This window comes from Carassius carassius, chromosome 31 (genome assembly GCF_963082965.1).
Source record: "Carassius carassius chromosome 31, fCarCar2.1, whole genome shotgun sequence".
NCBI lineage: Eukaryota > Metazoa > Chordata > Actinopteri > Cypriniformes > Cyprinidae > Carassius > Carassius carassius.
The window spans coordinates 6,162,982-6,188,320 of NC_081785.1; the positions used below are offsets into that span (position 1 = coordinate 6,162,982).

Sequence of the window (25,339 nt, forward strand, 5' to 3'; positions counted from 1 at the left end):
TATGATTTTTATTTGGAAAGGATAGTGTAGAGTAGACAGGAAAGCATTGGGTGAAGAGAGAGGGGAGCAGGATCGGCAAAGGACCACGAGCTGGGATTCGAACTCGGGTCGCCGTGAGCTCAGTTGTGCTGTATGTCGCGCTCTAACCATGAGGATATTGGCACTGACCACTTCCTGCACAAGGTTGAGTCACTGATTTGATTCCAAGGCTTGGTCTCCTCACGCATCATGGCCGTATGCTACACCCGTGGGGGACACCATATTGCTTGTGTATGATCTCTGCGTGTGCTGACTGTGTCAGAATAAACATCGTGCGTGAACGCCAAGAGAGACGGTTCGCTCAAACGTGCAGATTTTTTTTGGGGGGGGGGGATTCATCTCAGAGGGGTTTGATCTGGCCACCCTTTATCACTGTTAATCATGTACAGCATGTACACTCATAAGATGGTATGAATGCACCCGCACAATTTCACACACACACACACACACACACTCTGTCCTGGGTACTGTTCTGGCACAGACTGTGCTGGGAACAGAACTTGTCTCAATTTATCATGTCATCAGCTTTTACTTTTGTATCTGCCTTACTCTGGATGGCTTCAGGCTCTGCAAAGGAATCCTCTTTAATTAGGATTACACAGGTCATTAGCAGTTTGTCATGTGCTCTTTTCTCCTCTGCCTCAGTATTAGGACAGATTTTGGCATTAAACTAAATTATTGATCGTGGTTGTCTCAATGGCATTGCTTGGTTTAGCTTTTGGTGAACCAAGCTACTTATTTTGGACTTGTTTTTCTGGAAAGATTTGAAAACACTCTTAAAATCCTACATCACTAAAAGGCATTTCATGAAAACTTAATGCTGAAATTCCATTTCCATCCATTTTCTGTTGCAAAGAACATTCAGACATTCAGAAGAGTTTTCAGACATTTTTAGGAGATGAAAGTAAGAAATATATAGAGAATGATATATTTATATATATATATATATATATATTTTTTTTTTTTTTTTTTTTTTACAAAAAAAATTGTTAATTTAGAATAATTTAACTATTTTTGTAGCTTTATGAAAAAAATTGTTTATGATTTTATTAAAAAAATATTGTCAAATCATATCTAGAGACTAGAATATTGTATTTGAATATGTTGTAATTTTGTATTATTTAATAGTAATTATGATTAATATAAATAATGGGAATATATTAGTAATATTATTATTATTAACATTTTGTAGTTTGTTACTATTTAATTTAGTTGAGTTTGTTTTTTACTTAAAAAGGGGGGGGGGGGGGGTTATCCAAATTAGACTAGAGTATTGTAATGTCCATATATAGTAATTTTGCATTAAATAATAATAATAATAATAATAAATGTTATTATTATTATTCATGATTGAATTTTTTAATATATACCAAGTAATATAGTTCATTAGTTGTATTGTTGGCTGTTTATGTTTGTCTTGCAATTTATCAGCTTTGATGCATAATTCATTGGGTGTGTGTTCACGGGTATATTCATTTTAGGATTGAATGCCACAGTAAAAACCAAGCAATTGTAAAACAATATATAGCAGAAATTTTACAATTGCTTGGATTTGACTGTGACCGCTAATCAGAATTCAGAGTTGGCACAATCTTTTTCATAACACTGTTCACGTTGTTTTTAATGTATGATGAAAGTAGGATGCAGTGCAGCAGCCATTGGTGTCAGTTGTTAGAGGTGTGATGTGTTTCTCTGATGTTCTTTGTGACACACTGCCACTGTGGATCTTCAAGCTCTACTCAGCCTACAGAATGAGTTGCACACACTTAGAAAGACTGAAAGGACAGAAGTGCGAGAGTTGGATGGGGGTGATGTGTTGGAATCATCTCCGTGAATAGATCCAACAACAGCCAAGCTTCCCCCTCCCCAAACGCCCTCATTATGAATGACATTTCATACCCTTTCTAATGCTCTGAGGGCCTCTGAAGGTGAACGTCAACGGAGTCATGCAGAACTCCACAATATAGACCTTCTTTAAAAATGCCATTATGTGCAGAATTCAGCCAATATGAACTGAGGTTATCGTGTCTCCACCAATCACAGAGCGAGCTTACCGCTTCTCTGCTCCTTCGTGTGATTTAAGCTGCAGAGCCTCAGAAGAGATGACGACTCTAGGGCCGCAGCCATTAGCAGCTGAAGACTGCTGTGATTTGGAGACCAAAGCAATAATGTCCTTTTGGACACCTTGATTTATGCATGTTTCAGAATGTTCGATGTCTGCATTTATATGATTACTTAACCAAGAGAGCATTTTAACACACTCAGTTTAGGAAGTCAAGTGCTCTGAGTAATAGTTAGCATGCTGCTACATAGTTGCTAAGAAGTTACTTACTGGTTCAATTTAAAACCAAACCAAAGATAAAATCCCTAGAATTGGCTCTGGTCCCTCTGTAAGGTTTTTTTTTTTTTTTTTTGCCTGTTTGGTCCAATAGACCAAAATGTTTCATGGTTTGGCCATTGATTCATAAATGTAAATTCTATACTATTTTGTGTAAATAAATTAAAACTAAAATCAATTGTTTTAAAAGCTACAAGTTAACTTAGACATGAAAACATTATAATGTACAGCATGAAAATGGATATACATTGCTGATTTCCTAAAGAATGGATTTAACATGATTAAGTTATCCTTTAAAAAAAAAAGATTAAATAAGGACATGACGGTGCAGGAATTCATCATCTTCATCTTGACCAAAAAAAGTAAAAATTTCGGCCAATAAATGATATGGTACTGTTATTGTTTACTAATACTAGAATGATCAAAAAATATGTTAATTGAAATAAAAAAAAAAAACTAAAACAGAAATATAAGATTAAAAACCTTGACAACTATTGTTAAAGCACAAAAAATTACTGCAAGTAAACTAAAACGGAACTAAATCTAAAAATAAATTAAACATTAAATAGTAATATAAAAAAACATAAAAATGACAAAAACACAAAGTTACTAAAAATTATAACTAAATTGAAACCTGAAAAAGCTATAAGTATAAATACTAAAATAACACTGATTTGAAAAATGTTAGTATGAAAAAAATCAGTTTAGAAAGTAATAGCACATTTTCTCTCCTTAAACCATTAGATTTGAGTTAGTGCTAATGTCTGTAGGACTAACGTATCTTTAGCTCAATACTTAAGGTTAAGGATTTTTTTCAGAATCTCTTACCATCAATATAAGCATTGTACTAAAGAAAAAAAGAGGCATTTTTGCTTTAAAACACATTAAATAATGGGCAGTTATCTTATCACGATGGATCCAAAACTTGGAATTTGGGATTTACTTTTTCCCCACAGTTTCTTTTTTCACACACAAGTCTTGAGCATGAAAGGGGGACTCTGGACAGTTGAGGGAGGGGTTGCTTCATAATAACAGGTTTTTCATTTTGCTCAGGAACTGATAGGATTAACTTTACTGCTTATAATGGAATATAGCATCTTCAGAGGCCCATGCATCTTAAAGAGAAAGAAATATCTCTCTGCCAAGTATATCAAACAGTCTTTATATGCTCCACATTGCCTGTTGCCTTGGAGACCAGTGTAATCCAAGTACTTTCCCCCCTTTTCCCTGGCTCTCCTTTCCCCTTTTCACCCCCTCTCTCTGACTGGAGACTATTGGCTGGAGCCATTGAGCTGGCCTTCAGACGGACACAGCAGCTGTCAGGGAGATGGAGATAAATCTGAGGCAATGTGCTCTGAAACCTATTGATTTCTCCTGATTACAGAACATTTGGAAAGATAGACCAGTGCAGCCTCTTCTCCACGGAGCATATATGAATAATCTGATGCTCTCAGGATCACATATCATACCCTTTAATGACGGATGTGGCCCTGTTCGAAGCTTTATTGTGTCTGCACATATACTTATTACTCAAATACACAAGTTGAGAATGTAATCACTGCAATTTTAACTCATCAGTTGGTATTTTTTCACTCTCTTGAAATTGTCAAATATGAATTAGTCACTAACAATAGTTGTTTTTTTCCTGCAGGGCTTATGTAATACGATTTATGATGCTATTTTAATTAGAATTGATTCTCTTTGTTTAACTGAAACCTTTTGTCTGTTCCCGAGAAACAAAAATGCCAATATAACTACTTTTTTCAGTTCTTTTTTTTCCCTTCTGTATATAGTTAATATTTGAAGTGAAACAATGTAGCACATTTTTTTTTTAATTCGCTTAATTTTTCTATGTCCCTACAGTAATGATATTATGAATATTAATATTAAGAATAGTATAAATTTTATAAATAATAATTTTATTAAAAAAAATATTTAACAAGTTGCTGTACTTTCCCATTTCATTGCTTCCACCCTGTTAATTTATTTTAACTCCCCTATTTTTCATTTCCATCAGAGTATCTTCTGGACGGACCATTTAAGGATTGAATTTCATGGTGCAGTTCATCTTTGTGGTTGGTCCAGGTATGGTTTTTAAACACGCTGATGAAAAGTTGACAGCTTAATTAGGTGGAGAATATCAATTTGTGCTGAGAATAAATGCATCCACTGCTTTCAGAAGAAAATTGAATTCTTTGCTAGGAAAGACTTTTCCCTCTGGAAAATATTACATGGCATGGAACAATGCTCCATAGTCCTGCTATTCAATTATTTACTGAAATAGTCATATAAAATTAAAATATTAATTATAAATCGTAATAATATAATATAGATTATAATTAGTAGTCATTGTAATATGACTATTTGTAGTGATTTTTGTTAAGTGCATGTTAATTACTTGATTTTATTACTATTAAAGCAATTTATTCTATATATTTATATAACCATTTTTTATTGTTGTTTTTCTATTTCAGATTTTACTGGTCAGGCTTTCAAACAGTGTAAATAAATTCTGAGTCCAATAAATGTGCTGTTTATTTTGTTTGCTAAAACACTCCAAGGGTTTGAATTGTTTGACTTGTGCTGGTACAAATCTTTCCACTGAAGCCAAATACTGTGGGTAAAGAACCGAGCGCTCGCTCTGGGCTTTGCGGCAATCAATAGACTTTGTTATCGTTTCTTAGCCTTGTCAGGAGGATCTAGTGTTCAAGATGAACAAATCTCATAGCAGTTCTTTTGTTAAAGATATTTTGGTCAGTAGGTCAGTAGGGCCGACTGATTTCAGTGGTTTAGGTAACGAAAATGAAACCTATGCAAAAGCAATGTCCGGTTTGTTAGTTTAGCGAAGTTTGAATACGTGACACATGGCCCAGGCCAGAGTGTGTGTTTTGCCTCAGGGCACACAGTATGACACTCTGTCACTTATCCAAAGGTCATGACTATTGATTCATTGAGAACACACAGTTTGTCTCAACAAAACAGCACATGCTGTCCATAACTTCAAAGTTCCTGAGTGAAAGGAAATGACTTTTACTTTACAAAAGCACTGTGATAGTCTACACTTCTGTGGTGGTGGTTTGCTGATTGTGTAAATCTCTGATAGTAGAGGGATAACTTGAGCTGAAAAATGGGGCTTAGTAAAACGACACTGATTGTAGTCTGTGCTAATGAGCCCCAGTAATTTTCCCCTGATATCACTTTCAAAGTGACATTTTGCCATTTCCTCGTTTTTAGCAGGATCTGTCAGAAGAGCTAATTTATATACCAGGAGCATTCGCTCTTAAAATGCTGAGTTTGTCTAAGTGGTCTGTAGCATCTGTGCTAGCTGTTGTATGCACTTCTTGGTTATTTACGCATTATTTCTACCCATTTCACTTTAATGAACTGGAGAATGTGGAGGTCAAGGGGACGCAGGTGGTCAGGTTCTCAATTTTCCCTTGTACTGGATGAAGCAAACTCAGTCTTATCTTGCAACCAGAGCAAACCTTTAACTCAGAAATTCACAAAATGAACATATATTTGTATTTAAGGTGATCTGCAACAACAAAGTGACCAGAAGTGTGAATACTTCATATTTCCATTTGCACCCTGTTGATTTATATTACACATACAGTATAGCGCTTGTACAGTTGAGTCCAATAAAATTTGGTGTAAAAGTGTTAACTACTTACTCGAAAAAAGCATATGAATATGTAATCAAATCTTAATAATAATAAATATTAGTATAAAAATTGCATATAATATTTAGTAAATCATTAATATTATTACATATTTAATATAATTAAATATATTCATTAAAATAATATACATGTATTAAATATTTTAGTGTTTAATAAATATAAATTATTATTGACTAAATAATAAATATTCTTATTATAAAATGTTATGTCGGTATTATGGTATTAACATTTCTGTCCATCGTGTTGGATCCCAAGCCCCCACGCCCCAGTGAGCTTGCCACAATGCATTCTGGAACTGCATAATCTGCAAAAGATACTTGTTACATTGCTTTAGAATTTAACCAATGCACACCCTTGATGCCTAAAATTGCTGCCTTGGATCTGAAACACAGCTTAAGATAGCCCATTTTCAAGACAAAGCTAAAAGGAAAAAATGCTACAGTGTATTAGTATGCTTAGCTATGCGTCATTGCATAGTCATGATTTCATTTATTTACTTGATGATCTGATGTTTCAGTATGAAGTACATTAAAATTACAAACGGAAGCACAGCGCAATAACTTGTGTCTGTAGATATGATCCATACATTGAAATCTACGTACCAGAATAACATGTGATTCATCTGAGCCAAAAGGTAAAAGAAGCAGTACACAAACACCAGTTTATGCCACAGCTGAAAATCTCTGACCCGTTCTGCCAGCTGCCCTGACATATTTAGCAGTTTTTTTCTGTCCTGATGTATTCCTCTTCCTCCTCCACAGAGTATCGGGAAGGGCTCCCTGTGGTGCATAGACCCAGAATACAGACAGAATCTCATCCAGGCGCTGAAGAAGACGCCTTATCATCCTTATTCCCAGGTGTTCACCACGCCTCCCACCTCTCCTCAGGCATATCAAAGGTAGGCAAGCGTCCCACTGGACACATCGATCCTTAAACCTCACCAAATGTCTCTCTCTCCATGTTGCATGCTTGTCCCTGTTGGTATTGGTTACCAGCGTAACCCATGGGTGTAAGCGTGCTGGGCTATCCGAGCGAGTCCAGGCACTGGGTTCCGAGCGGCACCCTCACCGCTCCATTTCATTTTGATCCAGCTAACAGGTCTGCATGCTCCCAGCCACTCGACTGTGCACGACAAAATAATTGCTTTACTGTAAAACTCGAACAAGCATATCATCCTTAAAGGATATGGAACAAATGGAACTGAGCTCTAGTAAGAAAGATCGGTTGGGTTTCAGGTGTTGTTTATGCATGGTGAGATGATTAAGGAATTAGGCAGAGAAAGAGAAGCTCAGATGTTTTTGGATTGGGTTTTGTCACGACGGCCTGCATTTCTCCCTTCAGCAGTACTACAAGCTGCAAGCACATTGCTGCCTCATCAAGGCAGAAATCTCATAGCTCGACAAACAATTGCTGAATAGGGCTGTTTCTTTAAAAAATATGTACTTTTTTCTCTCAAAATGCATGTGTGCAGGAGGTGAAATTGCGCTGTTTGCCAATTTTTGCATACTGAGTGAAAATAATCCCATATCCGATGAGAGGCTTTTTGAGAGGAATGATAATTGGTGTTATTTTACTCTGAGGTTTCTGATTATATCTGAAAGAGTGATGGGGTGCTGTGCCAGATGACCTGGCCTCCACAGTCACCAGACCTGAACCCAATCGAGATGGTTTAGGGGTGAGCTGGACCGCAGACAGAAGGCAAAAGGGCCAACAAGTGCTAACCATCTCTCGGGGAACTCCTTCAAGACTGTTGGAAGACCATTTCAGGTGACTACCTCTTGAAGCTCATCAAGAGAATGCCAAGAGTGTGCAAAGCAGTAATCAAAGCAAAAGGTGGCTACTTTGAAGAACCTAGAATATGACATATTTTCAGTTGTTTCACACTTTTTTGTCATGTATATAATTCCATATATAATTCCACATGTGTTAATTCATAATTTTGATGCCTTCAGTGTGAATCTACAATTTTCATAGTCATGAAAATAAAGAAAACTCTTTGAATGAGAAGGTGTGTCCAAACTTTTGGTCTGTACTGTATATATATAAAAATTTTGCTGTAAGGGTATATGCTGTTTCATTCAAACCAGGCTTTTTGATTTGGGTTACATTGGCCTGCTCCATTATTTATTTATTTTTTCAGAAATATTTTTTTATGTACTTGTATTTCCATTTTTTATAAAAATTTTAATTTAAAAGAATATATATATATTTTTGTAACCAGACTTTTTGCAAACATACATTAATCATATATTTGAAATATGTTGTTGCCAGAAAAATTGTGTGTGGGCATTTTAAAGACCCTAAAACTCAGAGCTGACCTAAAACATGGAATAGAGCTGAGCAGATTGCATTATGCAGTAATTTTTTGGCTGTGTTTTTGCTGTTACCTGATTTGCATAATTTTTTCATTGAATCATTTGCTAAAACAGCGCAGACAGCATGTGCAAATAAATGACTCTATCAGTGGGCGCAGTTCATTGTTAGCAAATTCGCCTTCTGTATTGAGTGTTGCAGTCAGTTGTGTTCTGCTGATAATGCTGTGTGGGAAAAGCACTAGGTTGGTTATTAGCACCAGGTGTTCAAAGACGCGGAGGCCCTGTGGGAAGAGGAGATCACAGAGGACGGACGGTCCCTGTAGCCTACACCTCTTAAAAACAACAGCCTATAACAACCTCACAATACTATTTTCAAAGACACACTCTTAAAAATAAACTTTCCAATTAAAACCCGAAAAGGTTTTACAGTCTAATGCCCTTGAAGAACCTTTTTAAAGTCTACAAAGAAGTTTTAAATCTCTAGATTTTTAGAAGTGCGTCTTTAAAGATCTCAGGCAAGTTTAAATGGTTCTGTTTTAACACAGATTCACAGATCTGAACTTTATAATGGAACATTAAGAACTTTTTTAATCTTCAAAGAACCTCGCAACCTAAAAAAAATCTAATGAATCTAATGGAATGTTTACTTGCAGTGTAAATTGGTCTTTTTTAGCCCAATGCTTTTTTTTTCTTTTTTTTTTTTTTTAGCAAATCTGTTACTCGTATTGAATGAACTCTACCTCATCTAATTAATATCTATAAGTTGCTGCAGTTTATACTATATTCCGCCCTCACATTTCAGATCTTTCTGATAACCCTGGTGTAAGGGGTGTGTGAATAAGGTAGCAAAGATAGCACAGTAGTGTTTGGCACACACAGGCTCGGCTTCCTCTCTTTCTCCGGCCAGATGGTCAATCTGCGTGTAGCAGTGTGTAATAAAGTGTTTATCTGGCCACTGCGGCTCCCAGGAAGCCAAATGAAGCTTTTTATAGCATTACTAAGGTTCATAGACTGACACACTCCTTTTTTTTTGGCTCTTTTTTTAATGCACCTCTCTTTCATCTTTGCTGTTTTTGTAATCACAGCAATAGCGTGGAGATTATTAGATCCTGAGGGTAGTGAGCTGAGAGCTTCAGCTTTTTTTCAGGTTGTTGGGCAGGTAGACAGATGGAATGAATGCAGAGTTTGTTCTGGTGATGTCATCATCAATCCCTGTGGATGGGTACGTATGTGTCCTTATTCACTGTGGATGGAGGAGGTGGTTTCATTTAAAGAAGGGAAAATATGGAGAAATTAATTTGGGTTATCTTTCTTTGAAATAGAATAGTTTGATCCACTTTGTAAACATTACGTGAAAGTTCAAAACCTGAAGCTTCTGTCCAATTTTCATTGAATTTCAATTAAACTGAGATAGCAAAAAATTGGGGGACATTAAGATTTATTTATTTTTTTGAAGAAACTAATCCTTTTACTAAGCAAGGACACATTATGTTGATCAAAAATGACAGTAAACATTTTTACACTGTTACAGAAGATTTTTATTTCAAATAAACACTGTATTGTATATCATGTTGTTGTAAAGGTCAGTGAGAGGATGGAAGTGACTGGTTTTGATGTAAGAAATCTTGACTAACATTTAAATGGCAGTGTGTGGGCTCAGGTAGATGAGCATTCCTTAACATGCTCACAATGTGAACAACAGCGCAGGAGGAACAACTGGGCCTCGGAGTTCACCAATGCATGTTTGCCCTTGCAAGGTTATTAGCGTGATAGTCGCCATAGCAACAGGAACGCCTCCATGGTAACACATAGCTGAGACAGGTGCAGTTGCATCACAGGGCTATTTGTTGCCTGGCAAAAGGACAGGCCATTAGCGCTCGAGAAATACACTAGCGCCCTGGAAACATGCAACTCTCCATGGCAACCGCAGATGGCTTGGAGCATATTTTAGGGTTTTCTGTACCTGCTTTTGTCTGTCTTCATAAAAATTCAACGATGCGTGAAATATTGGAGATGACAACTGGAGGTCCAGTCGCTTTTGGAGATTAATTTTAAATGGGACTGTGAATCTGAAGAATCCCAGAAACAAAGAGAGGGAGGAAAAAACGGTGAGTTCACAGAGAGTGACATGGTTCTCATTTTTAATAGTTGTCATTTCAGCCTGTAGGTAAAAATTCATTACTAAAAAAAAAATTCAATGTACAAGCTGATGAAAAGCCCTAGTTGGGCATTGTCTTGTTTAGCTTTTTTCTCTTTTTCTCTCCCAGACTTGCAGTCTTGTTTGTGTGCCTCTGCCCCCACCTCTCCTGCCTTCAAGTCTTCTCAGTAACACTAAATGACAAGATCGCCCATTTTCCACGCTTACTCTTATGGCCGGTGCTGTAAATGATGGGGCTTCCATATCTGGCAAAAACCCTCAGTGTGTCAGATCTTCTCCGCCTATAATATTTAGAGATATATTAGATTTTCAGCAGCCCAGACTGATGAACCTTCCAATGGAACACTACCCTTGTCTCTTTGATTAACATAGGTCTGAGAAGAACATCCTTCGCTGAGAGAAGCTTTGGGGGTTGGTTGAGGTATTTTGAGGATTTAGTGCTTATGACATGAGTGAGGATTTCTTTAGTTCATTTAGCATACACAAACATCTTATTTAGCTTCTCTTGCAATCTCTTTTGTCATCTTTTTAGGTGATTTAGAGAAACAAAAAGGAGGTTGTGGCTTTTTTGGGTGGTGGTGGGCAGTCATTGAAAGCACATCTGTGGAGATTTATTATCTTTGAGGTATTTTAGTTCCCTTGGAAGTTTGTCAACAGCCTGCCTTTTTCCTGTTAAAAGTCCATGGAAAATATTCCGTCTGGATCCACAAGTCGTATTTTTCTGTGCTCTAAAACCACTTCCCTCCAGCTCTGATTTAGTTGTTTGTACAGACGTGTTTTGTATTGCAAATACACTTTCTTTGAGTTTCACAATCTAGTCTAAAAAAATAAAGCTTCTAAGGGTGGTTTTTTAGCGTTGCAATTGAAGAACCATTTTGGGCTCCCCAAGGACCTTTCTATTAGGGCTGCAGGATTTATCAAAAGTTTGCACAAATAAATATCACAACAGCATGCGATATCTGAACCAGATATAAAAGGCTTCTTAAATAAAAATGTTACAAAAGGTCAAAGGTTTAGGTCGACGCATATAGCTGAGGATTGTTTGAGTGCATGTGCGCATGCTTTAGGTGTGTGTGATGTCTATGCACAGAGAAAACTGCCCCCCGCGTACACCGAGTTGATTCTTTCACATCTCCTTTTTGAACAGACAAATATCCACAGAATAGTCAAAATACCTGTCTCGACAATCGTTCTCGTAAAAGCAGTCAGTTATGTTTTAAATGAATGTAAACAGCTAAGAAAGAAATCGGATGTACTGTATATCATCATACCACTGGATCTGTGCAGTCAGTCTTAAAGTGACAGCAGTCTATAAATACGTGCTGCTGAATATGACACTAATGTTAATCAAACAAAGATATGAACAAATATTAATCTAAATTTAATTCATACAGTGAACACTATGCAGTTGTATTTAACACTTAATTCTTACATTTCTGTACCTGAATATTACTGTTTATTTTATCAATGCTTGTAATTTGTATATTTGTTCTTTTTTTTTTTTACCTACTGTTGACTGGTCACTTACCTTTAATATTTTTTTTAACTTTCTTAGGCTATAGTTTTTGCTCTGGTATATGAAGAAGTCCTTAAAGTGTACTTTAAGTAATAAATAGAAAGCAAAGTTATACATTTTCTTGTTTGTTTGTTCACATTGATGTTATAATTACATTTCCTGATTTGTGACATTTTTATGTAATGCTTAAACTTTCAGAAGTGTTCCAAAAAAGCATGTGAAACATATTGGTTGTATTTTTTCATTTTTTTTATATTTTTAAATATAATTTTAATTGACTTTCCACACTTAAGTCAATATTGTATTGCATATTGAATATAAAATGATTTAACGAGGGATCACATTTTTCTTCAATATCGCATAGCCCTACTTTCAATGAAAAATTCTTAAAAGAACCATTTTTTCTTAGTCTTAGGTGTTCTCAACTTCCTGACCCTGAGAAAACCTTCATTGTGAGCCGTTGAGCCCGGATGAGAGCAGTTCAGATTTCACACGAACAAAAGTTAAAAACCTCAAGGTGAGAAGTAACCTGCAGGGGAGAACCGGTGCTGGCACCAATTAGACTTTAGATTAGTTAAAGAGGATTGCGATTGTAGGGGTAAAAAGAAAATGTAGAGGGCGATAGGCTTTGAAATGAGATTATAGAATCAAGTGAAAGGAGGTAAGCTTTGTTTAAAAATGAATAACCCAAGCCTGCTCCTGATGGAGATGGAGAAAGCAGCTATTCCTTGAAAGGTGTGAGTGTTTGCATTTACAGAGCAAACAGATAGAGCACACCAGATTAAAAATAGATGGGCTATATACACAGCAAGACTCCAACCGGTGGCACATGTGTTTTACATTCAAACATCCAGCAAGGGCAAAAGAGCGCCCTTCCCCATTGATGTTTAGCATTTTTTTTAAATGCTCCGGCAGGCGTAGCTGCACTATCAGAGCCCTGAAGAAATCAGTTTTTGGCTTCATAGCTGGTGTTAACATTTCATTATAAAGCATTTGTGCTGAAGAAGTGAGCCACGTTCCCACAGAGTGGGTTCAGAGAGGTTCCGCTGGAGCCGGTTAGGGTCGTTTCTGCTTAGATTACCGGGATATGCATATGCAGGCCAAGGTAGTGGCTCTGTTCTGTTCCAGGCCCTGATGTAACCCCTCCCCTTCCACCCCTCAAATTTTGTTATACAACAGGTTTTAAATAGATTTTTACATTATTTGGAGAAAATGAGGTGTGCTTGCCCATGCAAAACTTACTGGCACAATGCTAGGACATTGTATAAGGCCCACTGAATAAGAGCGTATCAGATTTTTAGCGTAGTTGACGGAAATGTCACTTTGGTCAGTGCATTATCTTACATTTCTTTGGTTATGTTCATGCATTTTATACATTAAAATATACCTATTTCATATCTTTTTTTTTATTTATTTCTAATTGTAAATTATTTAAAATGTATTCATTATGTTTATTTAATTACTAATATTTTATTTTACATATATTTACAGTTATTTTTAATTGTACATATACTTTTACATACATTATACATACAATTATTTTGAAATAAAATACAAAAGTAAAATATAACTATTACAAATATCAAAGTATTATTATACATGTATTTTAATTGAAATAATTTAATAAATAATTTTTTATTTATTTAGTTTCATTATATATTTTGTTTTAAGATTTTTAATTATTTTATTATATAATTTATTTGAAAATTGTTTTAAGTATATGTGAGTATGTGTATATATATATATATATATATATATATATATATATATATATATATATATATATACATATATATATATATATATACATATATACATATACATACATACATACATACATATACAGTACAGACCAAAAGTTTGGACACACCTTCTCATTCAAAGAGTTTTCTTTATTTTCATGACTATGAAAATTGTAGAGTCACACTGAAGGCATCAAGGGCTATTTGACCAAGAAGGAGAGTGATGGGGTGCTGTGCCAGATGACCTGGCCTCCACAGTCACCGGACCTGAACCCAATCGAGATGGTTTAGGGGTGAGCTGGACCGCAGACAGAAGGCAAAAGGGCCAACAAGTGCTAAGCATCTCTCGGGGAACTCCTTCAAGACTGTTGGAAGACCATTTCAGGTGACTACCTCTTGAAGCTCATCAAGAGAATGCCAAGAGTGTGCAAAGCAGTAATCAAAGCAAAAGGTGGCTACTTTGAAGAACCTACAATATGACATATTTTCAGTTGTTTCACACTTTTTTGTCATGTATATAATTCCATATATAATTCCACATGTATTAATTCATAGTTTTGTTGCCTTCAGTGTGAATCTACAATTTTCATAGTCATGAAAATAAAGAAAACTCTTTGAATGAGAAGGTGTGTCCAAACTTTTGGTCTGTACTGTATATATATATATATATATATATATATATATATATATATATATATATATGTGTGTGTGTGCGTGTGTGCATGAGTGTGTGTGTGTGTGTATATATATATATATGTATATATATGTGTGTGTATATATACATTAAATAGTTTTGAAATAAAATACTGAATAAATTAAACGTGACAATTAAAAAATCTGTATAATTGTACATTTATTTTAATTAAAATAATTATATGTACAATTATATATTTATACATTATAATTAGAAGGGAAAAAAAGGATACCTTATTTTTTTTTTTTGTGAGCCACTGAAATTGTGGTAGATAGGAAGTAGAAATGTGAACTACTGGCCTTATTGGGCAAGCAAAAAAAAAAACTTACCGTTGAGACCTGTAGGCTGTTTGCCATGGTGTTGCTAGGGTGTTCTGGTTGGTTGCTAGGTAGTTTATCGTTGTCCTAAGGCCAAAGAGTATACCACAAGTCTCTGATTTTCCCTCCTTTAATTTAGTTTATTGTTTGCCAGGCAACTAACCGTATGATTCACAGTATCATTCATGTCCATAGCACAAACAGTTTTGTGCTTTAGCTAAATAGGAGTTCCCTCAAATCACTAACACTTCGTCTGAGTAACAGTAATAGTTCCTTTAGTCAAGAACAAAAGCCGCTATTGATACAAGGCCGCATCAGGGCTCTTGGGCTCAAATTCCATCAGCAGCTGTTTGATTGTTCCCTCCTCTCAATGTGTTAAATAATACTGGCGAAATCATGGGCCAGATAATTGCAGCTGGAGATCTCATTTCTTTTTATTATTTTCAGAGAGTGGAGGGCACATAATAACATATAAATAACATAATGTCATAAAAGCTTTCCTGCTTTTTTGGTTTGGTTCTTACAGCTGATTAAAAAAAGGACCTGGGTCGTCTATCATGAGGCATGCTGTGTCCATGGCAACACATACCATAGCTGTAACCCGATACAAAGCATTTGTGCATTAGGAGTATGAACAGTGCTCTTGAAGTAGAAAGAGGGAGAGATGGCATGTTGAACCCAACACTGCAGGGATCTTGCTCTTTCATACTGTACTTCAGCCATGTGTCAGCAGCATGAATACCTACACCTAACTGTCGCTCTCATTCATTTGAAGCTTAGTGTGCTTTTAAGTGAATTCAGATAGAACAAAACTGACTTTTTTTGTCTATGTTTTTGTTATTTCATTGGAACACTTTTCTTCTTAAATAGTAGGGATAAAATAATGCTTTATATAGCAGCCTTATAATTTTTATATAATTTTATTATATAAATTAAATCGGATTATGCCAACATTATCAATTTTTTTCAGGTTTTCAGGTAGTTAATTTGGTCAATATCTACCTTAAAAAAAAAAATTACATAATATATACAATGTGTATATATATTTATATAACAGTATATAATATGTAAAGTATATCAAATGTTAATCAATTGAATATAGTTGTATAAAATATTAAACTATTGTAATTAAAATGCCATACATATTAAATATAAATTTGCATCTGTTTATATAAAATATTAATTAATAAACAATAAATTTAATGCAATATAAATAGATATTAAAATATATGTTAAATACATAATACAATATTCATGACTACTATATATATAAAGTATTATATAATACAAAATTATGATTTGTTTAAATAAAATATAATTCTGTTTAATATTACATGAATTTCTGCCTTTTCTACTCAAGTGTTCAACTCAAATATCTTAATCAGAAATGAAATTCACAGTGGTCTTTTTTTATGTTATACAAGTTTCAAATTTTTGTGGTGTAAATATTTTTATACTGTTCTGATACGCTGATCGGTCTCATTTATTGTGGTTGTAAGGTGTTAAAGTAAACATAACAAACCCAAAAGTATTTATTTTTAACTCCATGCTTATTTTAAGATGGTACTCTTTCATTTTTTGAGTTTCAGAACTGTTGGATCCTGTACATTAGTAATGACTGAATGCTATACTCAGGTGTAAGGTTAGTAAAAAAAAAAAATCTGAAAGTTGAAATTTAGAGATGTTTTAGTTGCTAGGCGACTAGTATGCTAATGAAGATGTTCATCTCAAGCTGTGTCTGAGCAGTGCTGAGATATGTTTTAATCACTCTCAACGGGAAAAAATAGGGGGAAAAGAATCTAAAACATTCTGACGGAACACTGTAATTAATGGCTCCGTAAAGAAATAGAAAGGTTCCATTACTTCTCACACTAAATTGTCCTCAATTGTCAGGGCAGATACCTGAAGTCTGACAGCCCTGTGGAGATTAGCAAATGTGAAGTGGCAGTGTTGTGTTTATTCACCTTGGCACACGGCCTCTCGACGATTGGAGATGCCATGCACCGTAGAGCGCTCCTTCATCAGGAGAGGTCCAGAGCCAAAACAGCCCTGTCAACCCGCAGTCTTAGGCTTTTAAATACAACATGTAGACAAATGTGCTCAAAGCCCTGTGCCACCTCTGTTTGTTCTAATTCTCAATTAGTTAATATACTCTAAGAAGATTAAGAAGGGGAAGACGACAGAGCCAATGTCTACACATACTGAATCTACAGGGAAGCAGAAAGTGGATAGAGGGCTAAATTGAAGATTAGACTGCTCCTGATTAGATTTGTGAAGCTCGCAGTGAGCACTGAGCGAGGAATCGTACACAAGAAGATAATTGATCGAAACTAAGCAGCTAATCCACGAAAAAATATGTTGTAACCTTTGAAGCAAAACATATTCAGATCAGTCGGAACTGTCAGAAAACAGAGATGGGGAAAAAACATTTTGAAATACTGCTAAATGTGAAACCATGCTCCAATAGACCAATACTTCACAAATCAAAAGGTCAGGAAATTCATATTTGCTGTCACAGATGATCAGTGTTTGGGAATGCGAACAGTATGAAGCATGAAGAATCATTAGAGGATATGAAAAAGATTAAGAGAAAATTCATGACTTAAGGAACTTTGATCATATTTGAAGCACTCTTAAATCTTTCCAAATGTTCTCATGTAGTACATTTGGATAACATTCATTACTTGTTACAGTTTACATACAGTTGCAAACACTTATAATAGTTTATCTTTTACATATTTTATCATTTATTTTATATTGGTTTTTTTATGATTATACATTTATATGTATTTGAAATAAATGTACATTTTATTTATAGAAATTATATATAAATACAAATGTTTTATATAACATTTAGTAATAATCAAAAATATTTCAATGTAATTATACAATATTTTTTAGTAATAAAATGTGTTACTATATTGATTATATGTTATAATGTATATAATATTGCTTTGTTATTTTTTTATTTCTCAACATTTTATAATAATACAATAATGGTTACATTTAATTATCAAATAAGTACTAAATGTACCATATATTGTTTAATTTATTATACTAATATGTCAATTTGAGTATGATGTTTTGTTACAGTAACCTGACATATCTGTTCTCAGATAGCTTTTGAGTTCGTACACACATCCTGCCTCATACCATCACTTATTTTCATGAAGGGCCTGTTGACCTCCTTTTCCAACCACCAGGAAAAATCAATAGCTATTATATGTGAGCAGTCCTGAAGTCTGGTTCCATTTCTCACAGCCAGCACAGTAACTTGCTCCACCCACCCCCACTACCCCCCCCCCCCCCCCCGTTCGTCGCAGGCATATTCAAATGTCTATTTTCAGGCATTTTTTTTAAACCAGTAATACAGATTAGAAAAAATTATAATAATAAACATCCAATTTTCCTGCCTGAGTGACAGCAAAGAGCAGTGATATGGTTTACCAGATCGCTCCGTTCATTTGTTCCAAAAAAAAGGTCCCACCAGTTGGGGGTGTGTAATTCAGCTGAAGCGTCTCCCGCTGTGAAGCTCCATCACCTGAGCCGGCCTGTCATCTCAGGACTAGAAAGTAATGATTAAAGTTATGAGGGCTCAATTTGAAGGAGTTGCTGCATAGTCACGTCTCAACATTGTATAAGCCTCCAACCCTCCTCATGTCCTGCCATTGTACCCAAAGTTTACTTTAAAATATCAAAGTTACTATTTGGTAATTAAAGGTTGACTAGTTTTCGATTTTTCAAAAAAATTCGATTTAGATTTTCTATTGAGTTTTTTTATATTTCTAGAAGTGATTATTTAATTAGCTTTACCTATTACTGTTGCTCCTTCAGCCGATAAATTACATGGTAAAACTCTCTAGAAAAGTTGTTTTGAAATTCATCTTATAATAATACGTGAAGGAATGGTTCACCCCAAAATGAAAATTTGCTGAAAATGTACTCACTCATTTGGAGAAATGTATCCAGTGGATCCTCTGCAGTAAATGGGTGCCATCAGAATGAGAGTCCAAACAGCTGGTCACAGTAAAAATTAGGGCTGCACGATATTGGGAAAAAATGACATTGCGACATTTTATTTTTCTGCGATATATATTGCGATATTTTTTCTTAAAAACAAAAATGGGGTGAGCACACTTACATTCTCATTTTAAATGATTTAAACATCGACACCACCATATGCGCGAGGGAGAGAGAGCAAGACAGCGCTGGTGTTGTTTGAAAACGGCTCGCTCTCTCTCTGTCTCTCTCTCTCTCTCTCTCAATTCAATTCATATTGCTTTATTGGCATGACATACAAAGGTACATATTGCCAAAGCATTGTACATAGCAGAATAGAAACAAACAAAACAAAAATACATATATATTTATAAGAAAAAAAAATTACATGCAAAATAAATCCATATACATTTCTATAAACATTGATGGTACTTCTAATGTGTCTGTCTCTCTGTCTGTCTCTCTCTGTCTGTCTCGCGCGCGCTCTCTCTGTCTGTCTCTCTCGCGCGCGCTCTCTCTCTCCCTGTCTCTCTCGCGCGCGCTCTCTCTCTCCCTGTCTCTCTCGCGCGCGCTCTCTCTCTCTCGCGCGCGCGCTCTCTCTCTCTGTCTCTCGCGCGCGCGCTCTCTCTCTCTCTCTCTGTCTCTCTCGCGCGCGCTCTCTCTCTCTCTCTCTGTCTCTCTCGCGCGCTCTCCCTCTCTCTGTCTCTGTCTCTCTCGCGCTCTCTCTCTCTCTCTCGCTCTCTCTGTCTCTCTCACGCTCCCTCTCTCTCTCTGCCCCTCTCACGCTCCCTCTCTCTCTCTGCCCTGTTAAACTTGCATGTGGTTTTCAGTCCTGTCAATTATAAACGTTCACTCTATGATGGTTAAGCTGTGCAATTAATCCGCGAATCACATTCGTTAAGGGCAGGGGAGTAGCTGGCCCGTACAGTTAATGAATAACGGATCAACTACGACAGCCTACATCGCACATCCTGCGATGTGACTATCATGGATTCGTACATCGCGATATCGATGCTTAAACGACACATCGTGCAGCCCTAGTAAAAATCACAGTAATCCACGCAACTCCAGTCCATCAATTAAGGTTTTGCGAAGTGAAGAAACAAATCCATCATTAAGATGTCTTTAATGTCAAATGTCTCGTCTGAATCGGGAGTGAAATATGCATATGGATTTTGATGCAAAAGGTCAACAGGGGCTTTTTCACTTGAGGAAACCTTATGGATTTCTCTGTCTTTTGGCAGTGTTTATCTCTTAAAATATCTTTCATGCCATTTCGCTGTCTGTTTTTCAGGATTGCAGTCCATCTGTCAGTTGTACATCATCTGTTTGTGTCACTTTCTCATCATTCTCTCCACTGTGTTTTCCTTACAGTATGTCCAGTCCTCCAATTTGGCCAGGAAGTCCCTTTTACAGAAAAAACAAGGGGGTCCTGCTACAAGGTAGAGTGATGTGTCTTACCATATTGACATGCTTTGAACCATTTTGTCCTTAATGTGTTGTTGGTTCCACCGACAAGTGCTCTTTGTTCATTTTTACCCACATCAGTTCTACTACAAGAAGGGTTCTTGGTTTATTTGGATGCTCTTTAGATGAGCCTTTTCTTCAGCAAAAGGCTTATATTTATGTGCATGACTAGGTCATAAAGGAATAAGCTGGGTGGGTGATTATTTGATTTGTTTGCCCTGGTTAAAAACGAGCTGCTTCAAATCTGAGTATCTTCTTTAAAAAAATAGAGTAGTATATAAAATATTCCACCATTAGACAAAAATCTGTACCATAAAAAAGCATACTTGGCAATAAAACTCTTTCTGATTCTGATTCATACAGGGTTAATGCTTGTTTCATGCCTAAAAACAAATTGTTTTGTACACAAGAACCCTTTTAAAGTTAAATCTACGATAGCAAACCTTTTAAAACTAGACCCCATGGCTGTTTCCTTGCTTATTTTAATAATGGCTGCAATGAAAGCCTTATTACACTCATTAGCCTCAGCAGTCAGAGGATTGGATGGCTAGTTGTGTGCACTTTTCCTGGGTATCTTCATCCCAGCACTTGGAGAGTAAATGTTAACGATAACAGTTATAACATTATTAGTTCATTTATTCAATGCGATAGCAGTAAGGAATGTTTTAAATATAGTAGACTTCCTATTTGTTGCATGTGAATTTTGCTGCTTTCTATTGATAGAGATGGTGGGTAGAGGACAGGAAGTTATGCAAAATCAGAATCACATGGCTGGTTCATGAGCACAAAGCACAGTTTGGTCACAGTTTATCCTATTGAACTAATTCACCTCTTAACAGTTTTATCCAGTATAAGACCAATGCCTACTGTGGCCCAATGTTACAAGTGGTTGACTTATTGACATGCCCAGAAGCAGTTCTTTAGACACCTAAATGAACTTGCATTCAGTGCACCTAAGATGTGATCTATATTTAATTTGACTGGAAATTAATTCTCGACAAGCTCTAAAGACATTGACCGATGGCTTGGTTTGTTTCACAGCACATGGTCCATCGTCCTGATATACTTGATATTCGTGTCCTGAAAATTTCCTTGTTCAAATCTCTCCTTAGTATGTGCTGGATGCCTGGATCCCTCCACATGTATTTCTTTGATGAGACTCATGCGTGTGAATCATAGTAATCAGAGATTTAATTAACCTGGTGGCATTTAAAGCGGTACACTAATGGAAGTGCGGTGCGAGAGCTGTTATTATAAATATGTTTCTCATCCAAGGTGCAAGAGTGACGCTCACGGCAGTCCAAAGCCCAGCAGACATCCTCCAACTACAGCACCACAGCAGAGCAACTCTAGTTGCTCACTCACAGCCTGATCATTACTTTGCTTTTTTTGTGTGTGTGTGTGTTCAGTTACATAAACCCCTGCACCATAATGAGTATCTGATGAATGCGAATGAGTGATTAGTTATATATATAGTCGGTTATATATCATCACCCTCTTAAACACGCTTATATGACAGAGAAAATCACAACACACCCTCTCGAAGAGTGGCATTTGAGCGCTACATAGAGGTGCCGTGCAGGCAGCAACTTGCTCAAAATAATTGGCAGTTAACTGTGTGTTTTGTAAACTCTTTTGTGGCTGTGGCATTATCTGACGCGTGGGGAGGCGACAGCGATACACCTGCAGCGGCTGCCATATTTGTAGGAGGGACGTCTGCTGAGCTCAGAAGTGCTAGTGCACACTAACGCGTGTTGCACGTACTGCGCCCTTTGCCATCCTTCTTTCTCAGATACTGTATGCCTTTGAACATTAAAGCGAAGTTTTCTTCTTCTGCTTGTCAAGGCCCTGGTTGTTGCGTAGCTATTGAAACATCAATTAGATCTAAGATGCCAGTTTGATTTAAGCCGTTTTAGAGGAAGTTTTTAAAAGGCAAATAAGTTATTAAGGCTAAATAATCCTTTTTATGAAAAAGATGAATGTGAAATGAATTCAAAGGCAGGAGAAGAAGTGCAAGCCGACTTCATTTCAGAGATAACACTTTTCAAGAAGATTTTGCTTCTTGTTTTTCTAACAAAAGCTGATGTGTGGTGTATGAGCATTGGAATGAATTGCTCTCAGTTTGTCTGCTAGCACTGGTGTCTCACTAAATAGTCGAAATGGCACAGAGCTCTGGATTATGTCTCCAAGGATCTTGGGAATGACACAGACTGTGTGTGGAGATGATGTTTGAGGGAGTGACAGGCAAATGAGCTGTTTAATATTTATATGGAACATGATTGACTTGCGTCTTCAGATATCATTTGAAACTTCGTCTTATCACTCTAAAGTACAACAAGTCTAAAATATTGCGTTTTAGTGTGTGTGTGTGTGGTCTTATACTCTCTGAGATGAAGATTTGCAGTGAAGTCACTAGATGGACTAGCTGCTGGTCTTTTGACTATGGCTTTGGTGACAGGTCGATCACTGGCACATTGTCAGTCATGGCAGCCCAGAGGTCATTTAGTTTCAAAAATGGCTTTCTTTGAAGTCTAGTAGAAACTTCTTAACTTGCCATAAATTGTAAGCGAGTGCGAACACAGATAGGGGGCATGTGTTAACTAGTCGTTAAAGTCACCTGGAATTTCCACTGCATCCCATTTTAAGGCCATAATGTGATGGGAAGTTTGTTAAAACAAGACTATGTATGCAAATATATAAATAAACAGACAAAAAATATTGATTTGTTATGCGAGAAGATAATGGGAATTAATGCATCCTTTAGACATAAAGTACAGTGCAGGTAAAAGTGCAGGTAGCTTGTGGTAAATTGTGTCAAATGTGTACTGATCCTGCACACTAGAGATTTGTATTGCAGCACTGTGACAAGTGGTCCATATCCAGCCCTCTTATTAGACTTTTTACTGATGGAAAAGACAAGCACAGAACTGCACAAAGATCAAGACGTTCTAAGAACTATTTAGTAAGGGATTACCAGTGAGATTTACTCCTTCAGTTTCACTCCAAAACTGATCATTGCTCTCCCCCCCTTCTTTCTGTCTCTCTCTCTCGCTGTTATTTTCTCACACTCTCTCACAGCTAAGCACCTCTCACCTCTCGCACAGTTAAAAGTAGGTCGGGATTGATTTGGTGATTGTGGAAGCCCTTTTGACACTCCACGAAAAACAATCCAAATAAACCCCCCTCTTTCCTCTCTTTTACTCTTTCCTGTTTTTTTTTCCAGCCTCTTCATGTTGAGTAGCGTCTCTGAAGTTCAAAGCCTTTAGAAGGCTGTGGCTGTGTTTAGAATTGCTGTAGAACACAAATTCTGCTTCTGTTGCTGAATTGGTGAAAGGAGGCTCAGTGATTTATAGCTTTTTACATATTTGTGAAAATCTCTCATAATGCTAGGGTGTTTGCTAGGTGTTTCTTGGTTTGTGTGGCTGCTAGGTGCTTTCTATAATTTCCAGGTTTTTCTGGGAGGTCACCGAGTGGTTATTTCATCAAGTTGCATGATTTGAGGTGCACATATTTACTATGAAGAGGTCAGTGTTTTTATGAGGCATGACAGTAACAATAAAGATGAAGGAAGTCTTGAGTAGATGTCCCAGTTATCCGGAGTGCACGTTTCCCCTCTCTGTGACTCAATGTGGTCTTTGGGTTGTTATAGTAAATTTCATTTTATGATTCCATTAAATCATTCCAGACCAATAGGATTAGGACCCAAAACATCCTTGATGAGCTGTGACATATGCATTGGAAGTGCATACATATTGGTCACGTCCACTGTTTGAAAGCGGCAAAGAAATGCAGATAAATGTCACACTTTAAAAGTAAACCAACCAAAATTGCTAAAACTCTCTTTCCACAATGAATGTATTCATCATGCAAGCAGCACATTAAAACTTACTTTTGTTTTTGAGTTCTGATGAATTACAGTAAGACTCATCTCTATGAGAAGAAAGGCTGTCAGGATTGGACAGAGCTGTGGAACTCTTTCAGTAATGCTTTTGAGACCTTATTATTCTCAACGCCAGCAAGTGTGCGCTGGAACGAGAACGCTGTCTCCTGCCTGCCTTCCAGTCTTGCACGTTTCCTCTTTTATCTCCTCTTTGTTCTACAAGAGTTGTATCAAAATGGACGTGACAAAACTGAGCTGTGTTTTGAAAATGTAGTCACATCTAGTAACATGAGAATGTATGTACTTTCATGTCAGTGTGTGTGTTTGTGCACTTTCCATCCTTTCATCCTTGCTTAGTGTTCCCTTACTGCAGCGTTATTAGGGTTATCAGTAATCTAATTCGATAAATGTGACATCACAACCATATGCATTTTAATGGAATAATCCACGTTCAATACAATTTAAGCTTAATTGAATTTTTTTTTTTCTCTCAAAATCAATTTTTACATTTTAATAAGATTTACTGTTTTCACTGTATATTTTGATTAAATAAATTGTGTGTATATATATATATATATATATATATATATATATATATACACAGTATATATTTTTTTGTGGAAATCATTAAGCAACAAATGCTGTTGATTGAGCCCAGAGCCTTGAACATTAATTTAAGACTGCCTACGTCAAACAATAATATTTTTAACAATGTAACCTAATTGCATTTTGTGGGCTAACAGACCTAGATAATGCAAATGTAGCCCGACTTTGTCAACATTTTAGCTCGCAGAACAGTTTGTTTTATCAGAACACATGGCTACTTTTGAAAATCTCTACTGGATTCTTCAGAAATGCATGCTTACTGTAGAAAACATAGAGCCCCCATGAATGTGTTTTCTTCATGTAATAAGCAGTAATGAAAGATTGTAGGAGACTTTCTGTTGGCTAGAGGCTTTGCTTCAGGGGATCAGGCTGAAAATGTTCCTTGTGCTCAGTTCACCTGCCATTCCTCAGATTTCACAGTTGATAAATAGCTGCTGTGTCATAATTGTTCTGCATTTCTTCCTCTCTTTGAATTAGTTGAAACAATGTGAGGAACATAGAGAGAAGGGGTGCAAAGAGAGCACAATAGAGCGCTGTGTTGTCATGCCGGTGACATTACCTGTCTTCTCTAGAGGTGGATGCATAAAT

General features: G+C 36.4%; 1 protein-coding gene across 4 annotated transcripts in view; it reads left to right on the top strand.

Moving 5' to 3' along the window:
* Positions 1-25,339, top strand: part of LOC132111424 (forkhead box protein N3-like) — an 83,645-nt gene that overhangs the window by 38,672 nt on the left and 19,634 nt on the right. For all 4 annotated transcript variants that reach the window (XM_059518698.1, XM_059518701.1, XM_059518700.1 and 1 more), the window contains exons 3-4: positions 6,819-6,955; positions 20,173-20,240. In XM_059518698.1, coding sequence (XP_059374681.1) covers positions 6,819-6,955; positions 20,173-20,240 — 205 coding nt within the window. The remainder of the gene's footprint in view (positions 1-6,818; positions 6,956-20,172; positions 20,241-25,339) is intronic.